Source organism: Capricornis sumatraensis, chromosome 1 (genome assembly GCF_032405125.1).
Source record: "Capricornis sumatraensis isolate serow.1 chromosome 1, serow.2, whole genome shotgun sequence".
NCBI classification, from domain to species: domain Eukaryota; kingdom Metazoa; phylum Chordata; class Mammalia; order Artiodactyla; family Bovidae; genus Capricornis; species Capricornis sumatraensis.
The window spans coordinates 164,731,883-164,752,212 of record NC_091069.1 but is presented as its reverse complement, the minus strand read 5'-3'; the positions used below and the strand labels follow the sequence as shown (position 1 = coordinate 164,752,212).

Sequence of the window (20,330 nt, the reverse complement as noted above, 5' to 3'; positions counted from 1 at the left end):
TTGGCTGAGCTGGGCCTTTGTTGCTACATGCGGGCCTTCTCTAGTTGTGGCGAGTGGAGGCTACTCTCTAGGTGCAGTGTGTGGGCTTCTCATTGTGGTGACTTCTCTTGTTGTGGAGCAGGGGCTCTAGGGCATGAGGGCTTCAGTAGTTATGGCGCAGGAGGTGAGTTGCCCTGAGGCATGTGGAATCTTCCCTGACCAGGGATCAAACCCGTGTCCCCTCACTGGCAGGCAGATTCTTAACCACTGGAAGAATCACCAGTGAAGTCCCACCAGTTTTCTTTACCTCTAAATTACCATAAATCCCAAGTAAATAAACCCGTTGTCTTGATATTGTACTTGTACCAGAAAGCAGCAAATGAGAAGGATCTAAAGCAATGCCTGGAATTGAGGCTAAAAATCACCTTCTTACATCCTGATTACCTAACCAGTTTCTATAACCTGCTTCTATCTATAGGAACAGAGGTAGGCAGTGATGATGCAGGTTGTCTGAGTCTGTACAATAGTTTGGATGAATTTAAAGGTACAGAAATTCTTTCCTACAGTTGAAGAAGATAAAAAACATAGGCCAAAATGGGAACAGTTATGAGTAAAATAAGACCTTACAGGTGTCAAAGAATTTGTTTTGTTTCATGAGTTTTTCTAGGTATATTTTACTCTAGTTTCTAATTTATATACAAATTGTTTGGACTTTAGTGTTTAATAATTTTTTTTTTTAATGGAAAGAAGCTGCAATATATAATCACCACTGGTTTTCAGTCTACAAAGTCCATCACGACATTCAGGACTCTGGACTGGACTATTAGACTGTACTCTTTCTGCAGTTGGGGTGCAAGTTTTTCCCTTCCTATCTAGATACCTCCCATTGCGCCTCTCACTTGGTGCTTTCAAACATTTCATGAATTACGTGACCAATACTTTGAGGTCAGTGGACTGTGGTTCTGTAGCTCTCCTGTCACTGGGTGGCAGCATACATGCACTGTGGAGACTTACTGATGGGACCTGTGACTCTTAAAGGTGTGTGGGTGTTGGCTTTGGCAGCTTTGGGGAGCTGACTGTGCACATGGATTTCCAACTCTGTGTTCTGTGATGTCATGATGGCAGTCTGAAATCGGCTGGGGTGGAGGTATTTACACTGCAGAAATGGGCAAACTCTACAAAACAGGGCTTTGCTCTGAGAACTGGTTCACTAGCTCACGAGTGATTGTAATAGATTTACAACAGCATCCATACAATATGTTAATCCCAGTTCTAGTATATCCAAGGCCACTTTTGACCAAAGTTGTATTGCAGCCTACTGAAAATTTACAAGAAATACCAGGACATTAAATAAATCTGCTTTAAACTTGGTTGTTGCATGAACCTTACTCTTTTAGAATCTATGAAAGGAAAAAGGAAAGTAGCTAGCAGTATCACTAGAAAAGCAGCCTGAATCAAAGTTTTAATCAGTTTATTTGGTTTACAATTATGGCCTAGTGAAGAGCATAACCCAAGTATCTAAATCTTCTGATAATTTTTGTCAGCATACCTGCTCTTTCTTAATGATGGGAAAAATGAATTTTATCCATAACACTGTAGATATTAAAATCTGTCTCATTTTTGTTATATTTTCCAGATCAGTTGTTTACTTTTGTATCTGTTTAGTGGTGGCCTTCCACTCTCTGTCTCCCCATCCTAATTATAAGGTCCGTGCAGGCAGAAGTTGCACTTCTCTTCTTCTTCATCCTTCTATCCCTGGCACCTAATACAGCTTAACACTGTACCTGGTGTGCATAGTTGGCCCACAATCTGATGAATGAAGGTTAAGACAAGGAATATCTGTAAACATGTCACGCCTCCCGTTTCACACCAGTTCAAGTGATAAGGTTAATGATGTGACTAAAATCTCAGTTATAAGAACCACATTCCAAAAATACAAATATAGCTCAAGTTGTAAAAGATTAAGGGCAACACCACATGCTAACTCAACCTGTTACCATGATTTCTTTGGGTGAGAATCATGATAACTTTGAAGCCTTCACTTACCTGAGGTTGAGAGGGGCTGGCAGTGAAGTGAAAGGCAACATTTGTCCTGAGAAATACAAGGGAAAGGGGGAAAAGTGAAAGAAAACATAAGTTAGCAAGCAAAAGTTATTTCTTAAAAAAATCTCAAACTAGATACAAGAAATGCCCTACCCTTTGAGAAAGGTGTTCTGTTTGGGCCCATAAAAGTGACAAAGTACACTGCATGGGAACTTGGTGGTTTCAGCTGTCAAGAATGATCAAGTTGGGGAAGGGATCAATTTTATGTCTTTTATGTCTTTAAATAAACCCATAAAGTTATACCTATACAAGTAAGTACTTTGACTTTTATAGACACATTTGTCTTCAGATTCTCTTCAGATTTTATACTCAACTATAAGTTTTAGGTGTCAGAAGTGGGCTGAAAGAGAGAGGAAAAGAAGGCTTGGGGTTCTTTTGCATAATTCAGATAGAACTTAAAAATAATTTTGATGTATCCATGGCAAAAATATCACTTTTTAAAAACAATGAATAGACAATCACCATGGGAGGGTCTCTAGGGATAGGAGCATGCTCTTCCTGCCCCAAGCACGCCACAGTTGACTACATTTCCCTCCAAGATTGGGTCTTCTTTGGGTTAGGCATTGCCTTCTAAGACCCTTCTTAAAATACACATACCACCAAAAGCGTATAATGAAGCTATTTTCTTTTCAATTATCAATTGTCTAGAAATTATTTTATTAGATATTTGCATCTTCTGTGAAAGACAGCAGTGATCCAGCACTGAGGAGGATGAGGAGGATATGGGAAACATACATTGGTAGCATAGAGTACTGGAAAATGCAAAAACAGATCAGGTCTTCTCTGTAGTCATGCAAGGGCTTTTGTTCTTTCTGGTTCTTGGCTCATCTTTAATTGTGAGGATCACTCACACATACTCACTGTACTCTCCATGCCTGCATCAGGAGAATGGCATGAGATTTTTTCACACAACCCTTCAAGTGTGACCTGCACTTCTGGAAACCTGAATTTCTGGGGCCCCTCCACAGCTTCATCCCCTGATGCTCTCTAAAGAGTCTTGTTTTATCCACTCCTAATTTTTCCTTTTATAAAAATTAAACCATTTAACATTTTTACTAAAGATTCCTTTAGAAAGGGCATGTCAGGACATTTGACGCATGAAGTGTGTAATTGGAGGTGTTGTTTAGAAGTCACAGATTTCGAGCATTGTTTCTAAAGTTAATGACAAACAATTTAGGCCATTAGCAGACTAGACTTAGAATTTAGCAGTAGATATAATTTATATATATATATCCACTCTCAATAGCAATCATCATTAGAGTCAAGGGTTGGTTCTGCTAAAGCATGGTTAATAACACATGAACTTATCTCACATAAAGAAGCTAAAGTTGGTGTCAAGTCCAGCTCTGTGTGTGCTCTGAGACTCCTCAGCCAGAGTCAGGCTCTCTGCAGCATGGGGAATGCCATCTGCAGTTACCAGGGCAACACGGGCCCTCAGTTCTGTCTGTTGCCAGGTCAGGGGAACGAAAAGGACAGTGGTTTTCTTGGCTGGCAACAGACAGGTTAAGATTTCCAGAAGCAAAGAGTTTTCTTTGGCCAGAAATTTGTTTTTAAATTCTCCCCTGTCATTTGTATTCCAGTTAAGACATTGAATGTGTGGACATGGATAGGAATTTTCTATTTTTTTTCCCCTTGTTCTTTCTGTTGTCTTTACTAGTACAACACATACAAACTTCAAAAACATATTATTTTCCTTAAGACTATCCCATGTACTCTCCTCTTTCTCCTGGAGTCAACAGTGTGTGCAAAATAAACATGGTGTCTGTTGCAGATGAAAGGTTCTGCTTCCTTCCCCATAGGCCTCCAGCAGAGGTGGAGAAGGTTTATTTTATCAGGAGTCATTAAACAACAGAATAAGTCTAACTGAGACACATGTACACCTTCAGTTTTAGAGAAGGAAGTGTATAATTTTTGACTTACTTGTTTGAAAAAATTAAACACAAGGAACAAAAGTTTACCTAATAAATAAGAAAACCTAAAAACTAACTTTGTTTCCTCACTGTGGCTAGCTTGAGGAAAAGTGAAAGAGAAAAAGAACAGAGGAGTCGAGAGATGGGAGAAGAGGGGAGAGGGGTCCATGGGGAAGGGATAGAGAGACAGAGTGCAGGAGGTAATGAAACAGAACAAGGAAAGGGAGATGGGAAGAAAGGCTCAGTGGAAAGACAAAGTCAAAAGCTAAGTCATTTTTTGAGGTGAGTACAGAGAAGACTCTGAGATTCATATTGATCTTATTATATGACAGCAAGCCCCTAGCACAGAGCAGAGTGGGGATTCAAAACCCTCCCTTTGTTTGTCGAAGGAAATTACACTGGTTATTCACCTGGACTATGGACTGCAGAGTATCGTTTCCCGTTATCTCCTTCCTGCCATCTGTCATGCACTGACTTTGTTTACCACAAATCTCCCCCCAGCCCTCCACCATCTGTAGCCCTCCACCTCATGGCTCTGGTCAGAGGATAAACTCTCCATGCATGTGCTAAATTCTGTCCTTTCTTCTCTTCTCTGGGACTTTGCTTCTACAAAAATCGAACTGTCCTATAAACTTTATTTGCCTTGCTTCTCCTTGGTTTATAAACATACTCTAGTCTCAACCATTTTCAAAATAAATAACAAACAAATGCCCCCAACAAAGTTGTGCTGTTTCCCCTGGATTTCCCCCCTTCGATGTCATTCTGTATCCTCTCTCTCTTTCACAGACCAGCCTCTTCACAGGGCACTGTGCTCCCATCCCTCATTCACCCTTTCCCTTCCCCACTGCCGTCAGGGTTCTTTCCCTACCATCTCGCTGAGGTTGCCAGTCACCTCCTCTTGGCTAAATCCAGTGACTTAATCCCTAACGCTCCTTCCCTCTTTGTGACATTTGACACTGACTACCACACCTTCTGCCTTAGAATTTTCCCTCTCATGGGCTCTGTGACATCTGCTTTCCTGGGTTTTCTCTCATGCATCTGCCCATGCCGACTCAGCTTCTTCTGAGAGTTCCTGTGTCTCAGACCATCCCTTACATGAGAATCTGACCCACAGTCCTGTTTTTGATCTGCTCATTTTCCTTAATCATGTATATCTTCATTCATATATGTATAACCATATGTTATAATTGCCATAAAAATCTCATATATATGTATGTATGTATGTATGTGTCTGCACACACACACACACACACAGAGTTGCTGCCACAATGCCAGAGAATCACAAGTTTCCATATTCAGCCCAGGGCTACATCCAGAGCTCCACTCACTGAAGAGTGCTTCTCTGCTGGGCTTCTGCACTTCACTCTCCCTCAAGGCATCTCAAACTCCATATATGATCAAAATGGAATGTACTCCCCTTTCCTTGACCCTTATCTGCCACATCTGTCCATAAGCCTCGCCTGAATCCTGATATCATTGTTGGAGTCATCTTGGATTCCCCTCCACAACTACTCCTCACTCTGTCTTACTGATTCTATATAATTGTAACTCGTGAAGCACTGTCTTTGCTCAAGTGACATTCAATAAGAAAACAAACAAACAAACATGAAAAGCAATGTAAATCATTATGTAGTCTACCCCAAATATCAAAGGGCAATTACATAGGATGACACATAGCAAAATGGTCTAAAAGCCTCTTCACTCATCCATTTCCTCAAAAATCTATTGCTATTTACGGCACAGTAGCTGCGCTAGCACACTGAAAACTCCCTCTCAAAACAGACTCAAGATCCCACTTAGAAGGCTACAGGAGGGTTGAAGGATTCAAGTACTGTGTTTTTTAATGACTGTCTTTTTAAAATTTAAATTTGATTTATTTTTTAATTGAAGGATAATTGCTTTGCAGAGTTTTGTTGTTTCTCGTCAAACATCAACATGAATCAGTTGTAGGTATACATATGTCCCCTCCTTGTTTGATCATGCCACATGTATTTTTTGGATTTGTAAATTTTCCCCATGTGTGTTATTTGACTCTTTTTCTACATTATAACTTTGTTGCTGCCATAATATATTCAGGTTCTGATAATTTTTTTTATTCTTCTCTATTCAAATAAGTTCTCATTTGCCTATTTGTCTCTACCCCTGCCTCTCCAATTCATCTTCCACATGGTTACTAAAATCATCTCAAAGATCAGATTTATTAGTGGCTTCCATAACATGCAAGGTGAAGTCTAAACTCCCTGGTACAGCATAAAGGTCTCAAAGAGCAAGGATCGGGTACTGCCTGCTTCTCCCTTTGTCTCCTGTAATTCTGCCTTGGGCACCACATGGCCCAGCCTTCCACGTGAAGCTTCTCTTTGGTGGGCGCTGTGTCGCTCAGCCCTCTCTCCTGAGCATTGCGCTGGTGTACATTCGACACTCTGCTGGGTACCTGCACTTCAAGTTCAGCATGAACTTATCATCTCTTCCTTCCCTCCTCAAAATTCTCATTTTCTCTTAGAGGCACCGCCATCTACAAGTTATATGGTCATCCCCGACTCTCCCATTTCCCTCACCCCAAATATTCAATCAAGCTTTGTCAACTTCACCTCCAAATTCTTCCATTCATCTCCTTATTATTTATCTTGATCACAGCATCAGTCCTTTTAATTTCTCTGTCTCCAATCTTGCCCCCTTCAAATCCATTCTCCACACACCTATGACAATTTAGACAACTGTCCAAATTTCTTAATGGCCCTTCCAAGCTCCTCCCACCCCAGGGTCAGGTGTCTGCCTGTTCCTACAGCCTTCTGCTCGTCCCTGTCTGCAGCATCACACTCTGGCACACTGAACACCAGAGCAATGGTGTCTGGGAAAAGGAGTGAGGGGAAAACTGGGGTGTGTGTGTGTGTATGTGTGTGTGTGTAGGCAGGTGCAGGAGAGTTAAGACCGTGAGGAGTAATGTTTTAAAGCATAATTTTATTTTTTAAGCTGGATTTAAATAAATGCTTCTTGGAATTGAGAAATATTTTTAGGTCAACAAAAATTCAGAAGGCAGTTTTAAAACAGAAAGTAGAAATAGCATGTTATAGTGGGAAGAACTCAGACCTGCAAGTCAGAGTCAAATCTAGTCTTGATTTTGCCCTTTTCCCGGCTGTGTGAGTGTGTACAAATCACTTAACCTCTCTGGGCATCAGTTTGCTCATCTGTAAAAATGAAATGAGTGAGTTCAATCCCCAAATGGCCTTCTATTCTTAAAATTTATAATTCGAGAAAAAAAAAATCCCTGGATATGTTTCATGTACCTTCTAGTCTGACACAGAAAAACATACAAGAGAAACTTCAATGTTAGGAAAGTTGAGTTAATTCTTCAGTGTTTCTCTCAATACCTAGAGTCCAGATGTCCCCAGACCTCAGCTCTTGCCTGATCCATCATTCTCTGGATTTCTGGGTTTCCAGCAATGCAGGATGGCTGGTTCTATCCCTGGGTCGGGAAGATCCCTTAGAGAAGGAAATGGCTAACCACTCCTGTATTCTTGCCTGGAGAATTCCATAGGCAGAGGAGCCTGGCAGGCTACCATCCATGGGGTTGCAAAGAGTTAGACACAACTGAATGACTAACACACAGCAAGGCTGGTGTGGGACAATCCAGGGCCAGGAAGGAAGGGACACATAAAGTTCCATCTCTTCTCTGGCTTATTTTAGTCTCAGAAAAGCACTTGTAACTATGTGCATTTTGAAACAGTCTTGAACGTCTGGTTGCTGAAGTCAAGTCACATTGTGAGAGGCAGAAACAAAAAACAATGTGAGAATAGATTTGCAGTTTCACTACAGGAGAATCATGCATTAACACTCGCAGACTTGTGACCTTATGACTTCAGTTTCACAGAATTCAGTTCTCCAAAGCGTCTAATTAGCCTTAGAGATACTAGCCCTAGGATTCAGGTACACTTCTACCAAGTGACAGTGACAGGGTAGACACACAGAGGCCAATTAGTAGATGCAGGCTTCTCTGAAGCTCAAAATGCCCTCTGTTCAAGTAATATGTGCCACGTCCTTCAGGTTATGAGCATGCATTCCCATACATTTAATATCACAAATAAATTTAAATATTAAAACAAACACAAGAACCACATTTAGAAATTGCTTAAAGGTAGTTGTTCTCAACTCTAGCTGCATGTTAGAATCACATGGAGATTCTATTAAAAATATATATATTATAATGATCAAACCTCCCTCCTAGAGACTGATATAATTGATCTTTTTCTGCTTTTTGTGGGGTAGGTAGGTGGTTCTTTGCTCTTGAAATCATCACATCACTTTTTTTACTCCGTAGTTAATGGAGGGACTTGTAAAATGCTCTAACTACTTCTCCATCCTTCTGAACATTCATTAATCCATCTGTCCATCTATATCCAGGTATATATACACTGTCACAGGGTACAGAGAAGACCAAGATAAATATCTGATTGCTATTAGCAACTCCACTGGCCACAGACTCCAGAATAAACTGCCTGAGAAAATTTAAGGAGAGTTTTATAATAGAGCAGAACATTCTGATCAGAAAAATAAGCTGCAAAAATACATTTCTCTATAACTAATAATGCGTTTTGCATTAAGGAATATCTCATATCATATGATATACTATATCAACTTTCTTTTATTTAGTATCAGCATGATATTTCTTTTATTATCTTTTATTTACATTCATACATTCTTTTTAAAAGATTGTACTCTTGTAAGCAACATATAAATGGACTCAAATATGCCAAGTAAGACTAGTGGGATTTAGAAAACCCGTCACATATGTATATTGTTCATTTACATTGGGTAAATATAAACATTAATTCTCCTCCTGAGATTCTTCTGACTCTGTCCCAAAGTTCTAGTGAGAGGTCAGAGTTGGGATTGTTTTCTCAAGTAGTTTCTGGCCCTGAGAGCTCCTCATTTTTGCCTCAGAAAACCTATTCACTCCACTGAAATGGAGTCTGAACCTGAGCAGTGCTCAGACTTGTAGGCTCTAAGATCCTCAACCAGAAGAAGCCAGAGCCACTGAAGGGTGGGTGATACTGGAGATGGCAACCAAAATCTTGCCAGTGTTTTCTTATTGATTTGCAGAGGTTCTTTATGTATTCTGTATATGAGTCCTTTCTTATGTGTGTCAGAAACATGTGCTCCAGTCTATGGCTTGTCTTTCTGTTCTCTTAATGATACCTTTTGATGAGTACAAGTGAAAATTTTAATATAACCAATTTGATGATATATTTTAAGACGTTTCCTTAGGACACTGAAAAGGGAGGAAATGGTTTGAACCCTTGAGAACCCTTGAGCTTAGAGTAAGATGGGACAGGAAACTCCCTGAAGTTTTTGACCTTATTAAGGAATAACCTTAGCCTTTCTGTTTACCTTTTCACACAGATTTATGCAATATTTTACATGAGTAACCTCTGAGAGGGAACAGAACCTTAGGAGACAATGCCCTCCACTGAATTTGTTATACTCCATGTCTAAGGTAAACAACTTTAGATGATGTATCCTGACTGATTTCGTTTCAAAAGACAGTAGTGCAAGGAGAAGGAGGAAGCAATCATTATGTTTTCTACACAAAGGACAAAGCCACGTAAAATATTATTTTCAGTCTGTATACATTCCTAATCAGAAAGAGAAAACTGTAATAGTAATAAGGACGAGAAAAACAGCTTAAGATCTTCCTTAAAACAAACCAAGACTGCCTTCAGGAAAGTGGCACTGGAGAGGAACACAGAAGTCCCCATCACTAGTGCTTGGACATCACTCTAGCTTGGATGACAGACAGGAGGGGGTCCTCACAGACCCCCAGGAACAGATACGCCTGTTGGGTCCACCTCTCTCCCCTCTGCTCCAGTCCCCTTCTGCCTCCCTGTTGCACAGATTAAGGCCCTGCTGCCCAGCTGTGAGCAGGGGAGTTCTGAAGGTGCACAGACAGTATGCCAAGTGGCTGACTTCCTTCGTGAGTGCTGATCTGGGAGGGAGGAGGCAGGACAAGCACGCACAGCACCGCAAGAGCAGACAGATGAACGGAGAAGGGCCACAAGGAGTCCTGCTTACTGCAGCTGGAAGTGCTTGAGCTTGGTAACCAGCAGCTTGTACTGGGCACCCAGGGGCGCCATGGATGCGACGTCTACAAATATCAGTTGCTCCAGAGGTCCTGTTTCATTGGTTGCTTCAGAGGGGCAAAGGGTACGGCTCACTTCCTGGTAGTTGTAGCTCCTCTGGTATCTGCAGCAGCCAGGGGAGGGAAAACCAGCGAGAAGGAAAAGGACACTCAGTGAACAAGCAGGGAAAGAAACATTTCCTTTCAGTTCTCTCTGAATTTCTTTCCAGGTCCTTATATTTAAAACTTCATACTGGACCTACCGACAGTGATTTTTACAGCTAAAGTACTTGGCACAGAATTGTGTGACATTATAACACAGATAAGGGGACTGCTGAGGGCCCAGTTCACTTAGGCTGTGTCTGCCTCACCATATCACCCTCCTAATTCAATCAGAAAATTAATCAGATTTTGGAAGGGAAATTGTTCTGATAAAACAACCTGATTCCATTTTGCCACTCTTTAAGCCTTTGCTAAACGAATATAAAGAAAGCCCCAGAGTCCGAGTCAAGGCATCAGAGTGAGTATTTCAGTCCTCACGTTCTTAGCCTCTGAAATGATCTCACACTGTGCTCCGTGCCCATGTCGGCATGCTTTCTGGTTTGCTCTTGCTAGTGCTCTAATGCCCTATAGTGTCCCCTGCGAAAATAGAAACTCCATGAGGAAGAGACTTCATTGTTGTTTTCCACCATTGTATCCCCAGCATCTATCATTTAGTAATGCTCAATAAATATTATGGGATAAAGAAAGCACACTCGGTGAACATTGTGAAGAATGGGAGGTGTTACTCAAGGTGACTGCAAGGCCTAGCCCTGTCCTCCATGGATGACCCACTAACCAACCAAGACATTCTTCAGGTGCTACAATTCTAGGTTCTTATCAGAGATTATCAAAGAGGAGAGAAGCTGGACAGAGTTGAACCAGTCAGAGCATGTAGCATGTCAACTGTTTGCACTCAGCATGCATACTATGTCAACGAGTTGAACATCTGATTTTTCTAGGGAAAAGAGCAGTTGAAGTCTAGGATGTTGAAGGAAAACAAATGTAATGAAGCTGTCAGGGCAAGATCCACTTACAGTCCTTGGAAGAGCAGAGGAACCTGCCAGGACAGCACCTCTTTCTGCTGGCGAACCACAACCAGGACCGGGTAGTCAAGGTTTTCGGAGGAGCTGTTCACGTACACCCGCACGGCAGTCACCTACGAGCAGGGCAGAGACACAGCAAACACAGATCACACGCGCACAGACATGTACATCACAGCTGCCACCAGAAGCTCTGAAAAACCATTTCTTATATTTGCTGCTGACAATAACCCACTCCAGTATTCTTGCCTGGAGAGTCCCATGGACAGAGGGGTCTGGCGGGCTACAGTCCATGGGGTCACAAAGAGTTGAACATGACTGAGCGACTAACCGTTTCACTTTTCACTTTCATAGATACTCCAAATATCCCAGCTGTCTTCTCCTCATTCATATTGTAACCACAGTCAGTTTCAACACTGCTGCACAATCCCCAGGGGAGATCAGAAAACAAACTGATGCCTGGGCCCAACCCTCAAAATTCTGATTTAAGTCATTTTGGGTGAAGCCAAATTATGGAGGTGTTGAACGGCAAGCTGAGGAGTTTGAATTGGGCAGTCAACACAAGATTAGGAGAATAAGCCCAGAACAGAAAAAGAAAGATGTCAGTGTGCTTCTCTTCTTATCTGAATATAAATGGTAAATGTACAAATACCTTTAAAAAGAAAAAAAGACCTACAAGTGCCTCAACTGCTTACAAACTTTAATTTTGGCTTGTAAAATCATTCTGTGCTTTCAACCAAAATGTTATTGCCATGTTTTGTTAAAGCCTAGCAGATGGCCTGATGTTCCCCTAGCCACAGATATGATAGGGGCTGAAGAGTCTTCTCTTTCCCCTTATCCAAGGTGTAATCAATCCCTAAATACTTTTTTAAACCAATCTAGTATTCTTGCCTGGGAAATCCCATGGACAGAGGACCCTGGAGGGCTATAGTCCATGGGACCGCAAAGAATCAGACACGACCGAGAGACTAACACAAACAGAAGGATAGTTTTAAACAACTATCATGGTTGTTTAAAAGACAGGAAATTGAATGATGCCTGTGGATCTAGATGGTTCTAACGTTTTCACTTTTTATAATATTTATACTATAGACAATAGAAAAAAGGCAAAGTAAGAAAAAGTTGATCTTCCATATGAGATGTTTTCTCCCTAATGTATTTAAGCCCTGAAAGTGAAAGTGAATTCTCTTAGTCGTGTCCGGACTCTTTGCTACCCCATGGACTGTAGCCTACAGTCAGGCTCCTCCGTCTATGGAATTCTCCAGGCAAGAGTAGTGAAGTGGGTTGCCATTTCTTTCTCCAGGGGATCTTCCCGACCCAGGGATTGAACCCAGGTCTCCCACATTGCAGGCAGATGCTTTACCATCTGAGCCACCAGTGAAGCCCATTTAAGCCTTAGTGTTCTCTTGAAAAGTAGGGGAAAGAAATGAAACAAGAAAGCCTTGCAGTGAAACTCTGAAGATCTACGACCTGTTCATAATGGAAATTGAGAGACAACAGGGTATCATGGGTATCATAGATTATTACTATTCGGGTCTCATATATCATCCTTGATGAAGCCAGTTTTGCTTTTTAATGTTAACAATAGTCCAAGATTAATTTATTAATTAGATAAGAAAGCTTGCTCACAAAGGAAGTGTTTTCTTGTGCCCACATGCTACATGTTTCCATGGAAATTATGCTGCAGCTGATCACGGCCAACACCATGTCTCTAATGCAGACTTCTTTCCTAAGCTCTGGATGTTCCACAGGCACAAAGACAAACTGAAGTGGAACCTGTCACTTCCTTGACCCCTAACTTTAATATCTTCTGAATTTCTTTGCTTTTTTTTTTTTTTTTTGTGGAACTTCCCTGACCAGAAATCAAACTCATACCCCCTGCAGTGGATGTGCTGAGTCTTAACCACTGGACCATCAGGGAAATTCTGAATTTCCTTGGTTGTTAAATGAACCACACAGCCAATATGAGCCTAAGTCATCCCTGATTCCTACTTCTGTAGCATTCTCCATCAGTAGGTCATCAAGTTCTACCACTTCTACCAACTTCATATAGTGTCCATACCCAGATCCTCCCCTCCCCCATCCATGACACCCTCCTGGTCCAGTCCTTGACCCTCATTGATGGTGCCTTATCTAGCCTTCTTATCCCCAGGGCTATACCCCCTCAGAGGCCAATTTCAGCTTGGCATTATCCTTGCTTACCAGGCCTTTAGTGGATCTGAGAATTTTCAGATTTACTTCCAAAGGAATGAGAATAGTATTTTTATGAAAAGATAGAACAGAATGATGAACACTCATATACTTATCACCCAGCTTTTGTTGTTCCTGTTCAGTCACTCAGTTGTGTCTGACTTATCCAGCTTTAATAATTATTTTTAAAAGCGTACCATTTTATTTCATTTACATATTTTCATTCCAATCCCAAAGAAAGGCAATGCCAAAGAATGTTCAAACTACCCCACAATTGCACTCATCTTACATGATAGCAAAGTAATGCTCAAAATTCTCCAAGTCAGGCTTCAGCAGTACCTGAACTGTGAACTTTCAGGAGTATGTACAAGGCCGTACACTGTCACCCTGCTTATTTAACTTATATGCAGAGTACATCATAAGAAACGCTGGGCTGGATGAAGCACAAGCTGGAATCAAGATTGCTGGGAGAAATATCAATAACCTCAGATATGTAGATGACACCACCCTTATGGCATAAAATGAAGAAGAACTAAAGAGCCTTTTGATGCAAGCGAAAGAGGAGAGTGAAAAAGTTGGCTTAAAACTCAATATTCAGAAAACTAAGATCATGGCATCCGGTCCCATCACTTCATAGCAAATAGATGGGGAAACAGTGGAAACAATGAAATTTTATTTTGGGGAGCTCCAAAATCACTGCAGATGGTGACTGCAGTCATGAAATTAAAAGACACTTGCTCCTTGGAAGAAAAGTTATGACCAATCTAGACAGCATATTAAAAATCAGAGACATTACTTTGGCAACAAGGGTGTGTCTGGTCAAAGCTATGGTTTTCCCAGTAGTCATGTATGGATGTCAGAGTTGGACTATAAAGAAAGCGGAGTGCCAAAGAACTGATGCTTTTGAACCATGGTGTTGGAGAAGACTCTTGAGAGTCCCTTGGACTGCAAGGAGATCCAACCAGTCCATCCCAAAGGAAATCTGTCCTGAATATTCATTGGAAGGATTGATGCTGAAGCTGAAACTCCAATACTCTGGCCACCTGATGCAAAGAATTGACTCACTTGAAAAGACCCTGATGCTGGGAAAGATTGAAGGCGGGAGGAGAAGGGGATGACAGAGGATGAGATGGTTGGATGGCATCACTCGAAGGACATGAGTTTGAGTAAGCTCCAGGAGTCAGTAATGGACAGAGAAGCTTGGTGTGCTGCAGTCCATGGGGTCACAAAGAGTCAGACACAACTGAATGACTGAACTGAACTTCATTTCCCACACACATCTTTTTTTGAATACCAAAGATGATACCATTTCATCTGTAAATATTTCAATTCATATCTCTAAAAGATAAGGCCTTCTCTTTTTAATATAACATATTACCATTATCATACTTAATACAATTAATGATAATTTTAAAAGTTATCCAATACCAACACAGGGATTCCCTAATAGCTCAGTTGGTAAAGAATCTGCCTGCAAAGCAGGAGACCCCAGTTCAATTCCTGGGTCTCGAAGATCTGCTGGAGAAGGGATAGGGTACCCACTCAAGTATTCTTGGGTTTTCCTTGTGGCTCAGCTGGTAAAGAATCCACCTGCAATGCAGGAGACCTGGGTTCAATACCTGGGTTGGGAAAATCCCCTGGAGAAGGGAAAGGCTACCTACTCCAGTATTCTGGCCTGGAGAATTTCATGGACTGTAAAGTCCATGGGGTCACAAACAGTTGGACACGATTGAGCAACTTCAGAAGAACACAGTGTTTGAATTTCTTCATTTATTTAAAAATTGTGTTTTTCAGTATTAAAAAAATTTTGAGTACAAACAAGATCCATATATTTCATTTGGTTGATAAGTATTTTGAATCTCTTTTAATCTAAAGGCAACACTCCCCACTGCAACACTCTTTTGGCATTTATTTGTTGAAGAAAGCTGCTCACAAAGCAGTAAAAACCTGATACACTCATATTCTGGATTTTGTTGGTTGCACCTTTTGGTTCCTTTATCCCTTGTATTTTTTATAGACTGGCAGTTAGAGCTAGAGGCTTGATTAGATTCATGTAACTTCATCTCTCAGTCTTTTCCTTGGATTTTGAATTAGAGTCCAGAAAGTTTTCACCACTCCAGATTGCTGAAGCCAGTGTTTTCTTCTAGTACTTTATGATATCATATTATTAATACTTAAATATCTATCCCTTTGTGATTAACACTAGTATATGGTATAAGGAATGATTTTGTCTTTTTTTTTTTTCAATATGGCTCTCCTGTTGTCCCAGCACCACCTATTAACAAGTTTATCTTTTCTCCACTGGTTTGAATCACTCAGGACTTTTCTTAATCACTGTCTTGTTCTCTAGTTTATTTGCCTGGTAGTCCCTCACATGCCTAATTCCTTGCTGTTTCTCAAAAGGGCTATGTCTCTGATATCTGCCCTTTTAATTTCTTTTTTTAAAAATTTAGTTATTTTACTTGGAGGCTAATTACTTTACAATGGCCTTTTAATTTCATTCTCATCCCTAATGTCCTTTTTGGGCAAGTCTTCCTTGATATTTCTCTATCCCATCCAATAAACGGATGTCCCTCTCTTGGAGGGGGCTGTGTGCCCTCTGATTACCTCAGTACAGCATGTTAATACCACAGTAAAATAATAGGAAAAAAATGTGGCCTTTGCCCCCAATTCCTGAAACAGAGTTCCTAAAACCCTTGTAATTTCCTAAGTGATAAAGTCCTGGGTGTTCCTTGGCAGGACTGATGCTAAAGCTGAAACTCCAATACTTTGGCCACCTCATGAGAAGAGTTGATTCATTGGAAAAGACCCTGATGCTGGGAGGGATTGGGGGCAGGAGGAGAAGGGGACGACCGAGGATGAGATGGCTGGATGGCATCACCGACTCGATGGACCTGAGTCTGAGTGAACTCCGGGAGTTGGTGATGGACAGGGAGGCCTGGCGTGCTGCAATTCATGGGGTCGCAGAGAGTCGGACACGACTGAGTGACTGAACTGAACTGAACTGAGCTGAAGAGCACTAGTAGCATCTTTTGTTCTACTATTTGGTCCTATTTCTGGCTCCTGACAGAGCTCCTAAATCCCTTGGAATTTCCTGGGTGATAAGAGTTTCTTTTGTTCTAATGAAGATTCTAGGTGGCCTTCTGGATAACTTCAGAATGGGAGCTGGTTACCCAAAAAACCTAGCCATGATTAGAAGCTCAGAACTTTCGGCTCTGCCTCCATCATCCAGGAAGTGGAGGGGGCTGGAGATTGAGTTAATAATTGGTCATCCCTATGGATGAAGCCTCCATAAAAATTCCTATGATACAGGTGTGGAGAATTTCCAGGTTGGTGAATGCATCCAATACCAGGAAGGTGGAGAACCCCAACTCCATGGGAACAGAAGCTTCTCTGCTCAGGACACTTCTGGACTTTACCCTATGCACCTCTTCCATATTGCTCATCTTGAGTTAAAGTGAAAGTGTTAATTGCTCAGTCATGTCTGACTCTTTGTGACCCTATGGACTGTAGCCTGCCAGGCTCCTCTGCCCTTGGGATTCTCCAGGCAAGAATTCTTGAGTGGGTTGCCATTTCCTACTCCAGGGGATCCTGTTTATAATAAACAAGTAATCTAGTAAATAAATTGTATTTCTTCTGTGAGTTGCTTAGCAAATTAATCAAACCTTATGGGGGAGGGTTGTCACAGCAACCTCTGGTTAACAGCTGGTTGGTCAGCGCACGGGTAACAATCTAGACTTGTGATCGGCATCTGAAGTGGGAGGTGGGTGGTCGCTTGGGACTGAGCCCCTAACCTATGGGATCTGATGCAGACACTAAGTAGATCCTGTCGGCATTGAACTGAATCATAGGACACACAGCTGGTGTCACCAAATTGCTTGATGTGTGTAAGATCCACACATCTGATGTTGGAAGTATTGGGTGAGGAGAAGAAAACAGAAGTTAGCTTTTCCTATAGACAACCTCAAACCTCTTTTTTTTCATGTAGTCAAAGTGACTCCTTTCTTGGCCATTTCTCCCATCACTTTTTAAAACTGAGACATAGATAACACCACACAAATCACTCTTAAAAGTATAGAATTCAGTAGTTTTAGTGTATTCACAGAGCGATGCAACTATCACCACTACCTAACTCCAGAATACTTTATTGCCCCGCTAAAGAAGCCCTGTACCCATTAGCAGTCACTCCTCATTCCCTCCTTCCCACAATGCCTGGTAGCCAATAATTTAATTTCTGTCTCTGGGGATTTGCCTATTTCACGTAGGTGATTTCCTATTCCATATATTATGAAATAATATATATGCTTTCTTGTGTGTGGCTCATTTCAGTTAGCATGTTTTCAAGGTTCTTCCATGTTGCAGTATGTGTCAATACTTCATTTTTGTTTATTGCTCAGTAATATTCCAATGGCATGAATAAAGCACATTTGTTTATTCTTCAGTTGATGGAAATTTTGATTGTTTCTACTTTGGGGCTATGAACATTTGTAAAGAAGTTCTTGTGTAAACAAGTGTTCTTAGTTCTTTTGAATGCTTCCCTAGGAGTATAATTTCTGGGTGACATGGTAACTCGAAACACTTTACTTTTTTGTGTGTTTAATTTTTGACTGTACTGGGTCTTCCCTGCTGCACATGGGCTTTCTCTAGTTGCAGCGAGCCAGGGGTACTCTCTGGCTGTGGTGCGTGGGCTTCTCCCTGCAATGGCTTCTCTTGTTGTGGATCACTGGCTCTAGGGCAGGCAGGTCTCAGTAGCTGTGGCACTCAGGCTTAGCTGGCCCACAGCATACAGGATCCTCCATGACTAGGAATCGAACCCATGGCCCCTGCATTGGCAAGAGGATTCTCAACCACGGGACCATCATGGAAGTCCTCCTATGTTTAACTTTTTGAGGAACTGCCAAAATGTTTTCCAAAGAGGTGCATCATTATACATTCTAGCAATTTACATAATCAGCCATGTAAAACTTTCTAACTTCTCCACACCGTTGTCCACACTAACTACCGTCTGTTTTCTGCTGCTGCTGGCTGCTGCTAAGTCGCTTCAGTCATGTCCGACTCTGTGCGACCATCTGTCTTCTAGATAATACTTAATCTTAATGGGTATGAAGTGGTATCTCACTGTGGATGTAGACCTCCCAATATTCTAACAGTTAATTTAGCTTGCCTGCCTGACTCTTCTGGGAAGCTGAAAACATCATCATTGGCATCTCTGGTGCTAGCACAATGAGTTAGCTTAGAAGCAGGCTCATTTTTCAGGTTCAAAAACCAACACCAGCATTACCCACAGCACATATGTTTAGAGCACACTTTCGTCTGGCTTAAATCTATAGTAGTCAGAACCAAGGTAAAAGCCTAAGGAAAGCTGTGAACAAGCCAGCTTTAACTTTAGCTTGTCTGCTTCCCTTCTCATTACCTACGCTGAAGACTCCTCCTCCCTTCTTATGTACTTAATGCCAGAGGGATTTCCCTCCTTTTTTTTTTCCAAACGTCACTCTAAGGCAGTAGTTCCCAAATTGTAGCGTGCTTTTCAGCATTCAAATCTCTCAAACCCAACCCCCAACATTTCTGATTCAGCAGATCAGGAATAGAACTTTAAAATAATGTGTTCTTAACAGAATGCGGGGAGATTCTGATCACATAAATTGCACCCACACTTTGGGAAGTACTGTTCCAAAGGAACCATATAGTGGATGGCCCCACTTGTCAACACCTTGCCAGTTGCTCTTGTGGGATTCCCTGATGGCTCAGTTGGTAAAGCATCTGCCCGCAATGAGGGAGACCTAGGTTTAATCCTTGGGTTGGGAAGATCCGCTGGAGAAGGGAAAAGCTACCCATTCCAGTATTCTGGCCTGGAGAATTCCATGTACTGTATAGTCCATGGGGTTGCAAAAAGTCGGACACAACTGAGTGGCTTTCACTATCACACTTCCACAGGGTGCACAATCATGAGATCACCAATGTCACCAGCATGTCTGGAAGCTAGTGTGTCTGGTGAGGCCAGCTGGAAGGAGGTCTGCTTGAAGAGGAGCAGAGCAGATGTATTACTGCCATGGTTACGCTAACCCACTCTTTATCTCCACACTCTTTTATTCCTAGTCTGGCTCTCATAATCCACTTACCTTTTTATTTTTGAATAATGATCTTACTAATTACAATTTAAAAAACCTCAGAAGAGACACAGATATAAAGAGCAGACTTTTGGACTCTGTGGGAGAAGGCAAGGGTGGGACAATCTGAGAGAATAGCACTGAAACCTGTATATTACCATATGTGAAATAGATGACCAGCCCAAGTTGGATGCATGAAACAGGGACTCAAAGTCAGTACACTGGGACAACCCAGAGGGATGGGATGGGGAGGGAGGTGGGAGGGGGGTTTGGGATGGGGGACACATGTACACCTGTGGCTGATTCATGTCAATGTATGGCAAGAACCATCACAATATTGTAAAGTAATTAGCTTTCAATTAAAGTAAATAAATTAATTTTTAAAAAAAGCCACTGTGTTGGCTTCCCCAATAGCTCAGTTGGTAAAGAATCTGCCTGCAATGCAGGAGACCCTGGTTCAATCCCTAGGTTGGGAAGATCCCCTGGAGAAGGGATAGACTACCCACTCCAGTACTCTGGAGTACTCTAGAGAATTCCCTGGACTGTGTAGTCCACGGGGTTGCAAAGAGTCAGACATGACTGAATGGCTTTCCCTTTCACCTGTTTAGGCTTCCCTGGTGGCTCAGACGGTAAAGCGTCTGCCTGCAATGCGGGAGACCTGGGTTTGATCCCTGGGTTGGGAAGATACCTGGAGAAGAAAATGGCAACCCATTCCAGTATTCTTGCCTGGAAAATTCCATGGACAGAGGAGCCTGGTAGGCTACAGTCCATGGGGTTGCAAAGAGTCAGACACGACTGAACCACTTTGCTTATATTCAATAGACACATAACACTGTAATTATCATTC

At 41.7% G+C, this 20,330-nt stretch overlaps 1 protein-coding gene across 5 annotated transcripts in view; it reads right to left on the bottom strand.

Annotated features, from left to right (window-relative positions):
- SIDT1 (SID1 transmembrane family member 1) overlaps window positions 1–20,330 on the bottom strand; it is a 102,122-nt gene that overhangs the window by 59,117 nt on the left and 22,675 nt on the right. For all 5 annotated transcript variants that reach the window (XM_068964080.1, XM_068964089.1, XM_068964071.1 and 2 more), the window contains exons 2-4: window positions 11,181–11,302; window positions 10,059–10,229; window positions 2,026–2,071 (exon numbers count right to left, since the gene is read on the bottom strand). In XM_068964080.1, the coding sequence (XP_068820181.1) occupies window positions 2,026–2,071; window positions 10,059–10,229; window positions 11,181–11,302 (339 nt within the window). The remainder of the gene's footprint in view (window positions 1–2,025; window positions 2,072–10,058; window positions 10,230–11,180; window positions 11,303–20,330) is intronic.